This window comes from Laccaria bicolor, genomic scaffold (genome assembly GCF_000143565.1).
Source record: "Laccaria bicolor S238N-H82 LACBIscaffold_16 genomic scaffold, whole genome shotgun sequence".
Lineage (NCBI taxonomy): Eukaryota > Fungi > Basidiomycota > Agaricomycetes > Agaricales > Hydnangiaceae > Laccaria > Laccaria bicolor.
Genome location: NW_001889887.1, coordinates 345,563 through 350,504, shown reverse-complemented (window position 1 = coordinate 350,504; position 4,942 = coordinate 345,563). Strand labels below are relative to the sequence as shown.

General features: G+C 47.9%; 1 protein-coding gene across 1 annotated transcript; it reads right to left on the bottom strand.

Annotated features, from left to right (window-relative positions):
• Positions 1-2,480: 2,480 nt before the first annotated feature.
• Positions 2,481-2,801, bottom strand: LACBIDRAFT_299315 (uncharacterized protein; the record flags this gene model as incomplete). Its single annotated transcript, XM_001882270.1, has 1 exon — positions 2,481-2,801. The coding sequence occupies one exon, from the start codon at positions 2,799-2,801 to the stop codon at positions 2,481-2,483; it is 321 nt and encodes a 106-aa protein (XP_001882305.1).
• Between the last annotated feature and the right edge of the window lie 2,141 nt (positions 2,802-4,942).

Sequence of the window (4,942 nt, the reverse complement as noted above, 5' to 3'; positions counted from 1 at the left end):
TTGACACAAGAATGCGATCGGTAATTGGGATTGTTCTGATGGATGATGGTAAATGGCATAATGGCATACTATCAACACGACGGGGCACGGTAAGGTCAACTTCCAAATGGTAGAAACATGGAGGGTGGTGTAGAGAACTAGGGCAGGGGAGTGGAAACGCAAGCGTAACTTTACATTATCCCAACTTCGCTAAAAGGGCGAAGGCATCGAACAAGCCACCGGATAGACGTTTGAACTTTGAGCTCGATAGTGGCTGATGAAACAAGTGGCGTATTGCCAATACCGACGTCAGTGGTGGGTTCAAAACCACGATGTATGCGGCGTTGGCTTTGAGTGAAGAATGGAGTTATGCCACTCGCACTCCGTCAACTCCCAAACCTTGGCAAATTGGAGGCGGCTACAGTAACGGAGAACTGCCGCGAGTGCGTCAATAATACCTCACGAGAGGATCACTTGGCCTACTTACCATGGCATTCCGCTCGTTACATAGCGCTCCCGCTTGACGCTCGTTGTCTGAAGCCAATCCACGCGACATCTTTTGTGAGACTAAAGTGTTCTAGCATGCCAGGGATTTCCGGAGTGGTTGCAACTTGGTTGCAACACCAAATCGACCATTGTCCCCTGACTCCTCAGCCCATTCATCCGTCCACCAACTTTGCAAATACCCCATTATACCCAGCTCTACGAATCTCCTTGAGACACACTTCCCCTCCTTGATCGCATACCTCCTGCTTTTTGAGATATATCGCGCACAGGCTCTCCCTCATCGACGTCGAGTCGGGACACCGCATCTAATGCCTCTATCTCCACCCACAATCACAACTCTATCCCACAGCTGACACCCGCCATAGCACTAGGGTCATCCAACCTACGCCCATTCGTCCCTTCTGAGTACTCTTAATCGCACCGAAGTTGGTTGGAATTCGGACACCGATTTCTCAAGCTCTGAGAGATGGGGAGGACCACGTTGAATTCGCATATGTTGACTCGGCACTCGGTCGCTAACACGGCTTCAAAGACTGATCAAAGAAGGCCGACAGGGAGAGACGAAGACAGTCGAGTTGCAGGGGTCGAATGCATATGGAACCCCGCTCGTATCCCCCCCTTTTCCCTTATGTCGGCTTCCCCAAAGTTCGAGGTTCCCCTCAAGCCTCTCAAAGACGCCCTCAAGTCGCCGTCTTGAGAAGGTTGTTTCGGACCTGGTCCACGATATCCGCTCGTGGACGACGAGAACTTCACCAACTTTCCACCTTAGATCTTCCCTGAGGCTTCAACACTGAAATGAAGCCGTGCGTCTGTGGGTTCTAAGTGGCCTTCGCGACGATCGACATCAGTCGGGAGGAAGGTGAAAAGGGTGATGAACTGCTGGGTTTCCGAACCTGAGGGAGGGGGCGGGAGACTGGGATGTGTATACGCGTTGCCAGTGCAGAGAATGTGGAGTTCGAGGGACCTGCAAAGGTAGACTTTCATTGACCGTTGGTTTAGGAAGAGGAGTGGGCGAATGTGGGTGTTGACAACTCGCCGTTAAACTCCACCTTCGCAGCAGCATCCACATTCACAGACGAAGGGAACTAACGAAAGGGATTGGGAAGATCGAATCCAGGATGCTGTTGATGTTTATGCGCACTCACCCGTCGTCGTGCTGAACAGGTCGCCAGATGGACTGCAGTGGTGGTGGTAGAGCTTCCGGGCGTGGAAGAAGCGTAGTGAGGATGGAACCCCTCGACACAACTAAGTACCTAAGCCTTGAACGCAGCGGGTGGAGGAGAGAAGAAGGACATTGTCGAGTACAGTAACCCTCATCCCATGGGAATTGAGGCAAGGAAGATTGGACAGCGATGGGTAGCTGGATGAGGGATGCTTGACTTGAATAGCTGCTGACGGGATAATGAACCAACATCAGGATCGAGATCAACATCCTAGGCACTCTCAAACCTCCGCCAGACGACTACGTCCGACCTCCACCCTGTTGTTTCGCGTGAATACGTTGCCGAGAGGTCGAGTATTGTAAATTTCTACCAACCAAAATTCGTGTGGTGGCTCAAGTCGTGTATTGCCAATACCGAGATCGGTGGTGGGCTCAAAACCACGATGTATGCGGCATTGGCTTTGAGTGAAGAATTGCCACTTGTACTCCGTCGCGCGCGTCACCTCCCGAACCTTGGCAAGTTGGAGGCTTTCGTCACAACTCCATCCCACAGCTGACATCTGCCATAGCACCCAACCTACGCCCGTTCGTCCCTTCTGCTCTTAACCACCTTTCCTTTGCGCAGTCTTCAAAGCAGAGTTAATGATCGAGTGCCAAGTCATTCAACGTGGCCCTCCTCATCTCTCAGAGCTTAGGGAATGAACATAGAAATTCCGACTAACGACGATGCAGGGGCCTTTTTGGAAAGACGGCGACTCGTTAAGAAGCTTGCGGGAAACCTCGAATTTTGGCCCGAAAGCGGAAAAAGGGGGACACAAGCGGGCTTCCAGACTCATTCCGCCCCTGCACATCGCCTCTCACTTTCTTTGTCTCTCCCTGTCGAAGAAGGTTGTTCCGAACCTGGTCCACGATACCCGCTCGTGGACGATTGAATCTCCCCCAAGGCTCCAAACACCGAGAAGAAGCCGTGTATCCGTGGGGTGTAAGTGGCCTTCCCAACGATCGATATCAGTCGGGAGGAAGGTGAGAAGGGTGAAGGATTGCTTGGCTTCCGCACCCGAGGGAGGCAGGCGGTGGGAGACTGGGAGGTGTAGACGCGTTGGCGGTGCAGAGAAGGGTGGAATTTGAGGGAACTGCAAAGCTCGACTTTCATTGACCGTTGGTTTAGGAAAAGGAGTGGGCGAATGTGAGTGTGCCAGAAAATACGCTGATAATCAATTTCAATAGAGCCAGCTGCGTAAATGATCATTAGCTACCGCCATCATAGAAAATAATATAGACTCACTTGACGTTCTCCGTCAAGCAAATCAAGGAGCCCCAAGCTCTGACCTCCCACCATGCGATTCATCACAAGCACTATAACGCAATGCACTGAGCCACCGCACACCTCCATTCTTGGAAAAGAGTTTGCAGCGATAGCAACCGATGTTGAGACAAGGGCGAACTCGGTGCCTTCCAATCCGACCGTTCATTTCGAACGATGATGGCATTGGAAAGGCCGTCAAGCCGACATGTAGATCGCGTGCAGTTTTCTGCCAGTATTGGGTGCTGATGTTATTACCCAGCTAGATCTGCCATAAAGGCTACCCAAAAGATTGTCAGCCGAGGATGCTATGTCTAGTGAGTACTTCGCACCTTCATTTCCAGGAAGTTCTTCGCTGCTTGACGAACTTAGATGGGGAAAATGTGCCCATCACAATATGAATAGGCAGCGGATTTTGTTCTCCGGTCGTGAGCCCTGTAGGTGCCATACATGACCAACATGCTAGAAAGTCAAGCCAATCCACAGAAGAAGGTAAGCGGCCGAACAACGAACGAAAAGAGAAGAGAAGCCCAGGCACGTGCTTGTGTATACATATCTACAAATACTAATAGACCAACTCGTGGCATGATTGGGGGTCTTGGCGTCTGGGCGCTCCTCTTTCTTCCTTTCCCTCTCTCATCCGAAACCTTGCCATCGTCGATATCTCAACATGAGCGGAGCGGGCAGACTACTGGTGTTTGTAGTTGCTATTACATAATAGCTACGCTTATGTGATAGCTACGCTTATGTGATAGCTACGCTTATGTGATAGCTACGCTTATGTGATAGCTACGCTTATGTTATAGCACGCTTATGTGATAGCAAGTGGCTGTGTAATCTCTCTTTTGGAAGCTTGCTCGTATACTTTTGCCCTCTCTGCGGCCTTCCACCACATTTTTACATCATGTAAAATAGAAGGTACATTGAGATTATTGCGCAAATATAAGCTATTACAAAATTTCTATGTATTTTACTGTTCAATTTTCAACTACATCGCAATATAACTGTTGGGACAAGAAATTCAACAGGGAAAGAATGTGATGGTCAATTTTGACATTTGGATAATTGATCAGCTTTGAATATTAGCTGAAAAAATGTGAGATGAAGTGCCACAGTCATTTGAAATCAGAGGATGGGTAAATCATTCAATGTATGCCTAAACAAAAGAGGTTTCTGGGGTTCCTCCCATTCCTGAAGAATTAGATTCAAGTCAGCTATGCAACAACTATTGATGCCTGAGCCTTGGGTAAAAAAATGGAACTGATACTTGGGATTGTGTCAAGGTACAAAATATGCTGTTATGTCCATCCTACTGTTGCAGAGAAACAGTTGTTTTTAAAGCTTATGTGTGAGTATCTAGCATTAATCAGGGAGATTCTGACTGCAAAAAAAAGCTGTAATTGTACAGAATTGTAATCATGCAAAGGGAAATGAAAATGATATCTCCTACAAAATATATTCTGTAGTATGGCCTGCGAACATCAAAATGGAGGTGTTTCACATACAGCCCATCAAGCAAAGGATCAATTGCTCCCACCCAAAATTTTTAAAGTAATCCAGGGCTTTATCATTTGGATGTGGATAGTCATTTTCTTGAACCATCACAGGAGAGGATTAATTCAGCCCACACAATATCACTGCTAGCCCATTTCAAAATACAGTTTAATTAGCTAATAAAAGGCCTGCACAAGATGTCCTAGCAATTTCAGCTCCCTAATTACCTCCAAAGAGAATCAGAGTTTAATCAGAGTAGGAAATGATGCTCTAAGCCAGAATTTGAGGGCAGTAGGGCAGATAAAATTTACTGGAAAATCCCCAACAGAGTAGATTGTGATGGGGGGGATAGCAGGTATCCAAAGGCCCTGTCAGAATAAGGTTGGTAGGCCAGTTGTAGGTGGAGATGGAAAGATGGGTCAGTAGTTTAGAGCTCGTGATTGTAAGATAAGATAAGATAAGAAATATTCCTCTTTTTTTCGCTTTTTCCCTCTTTT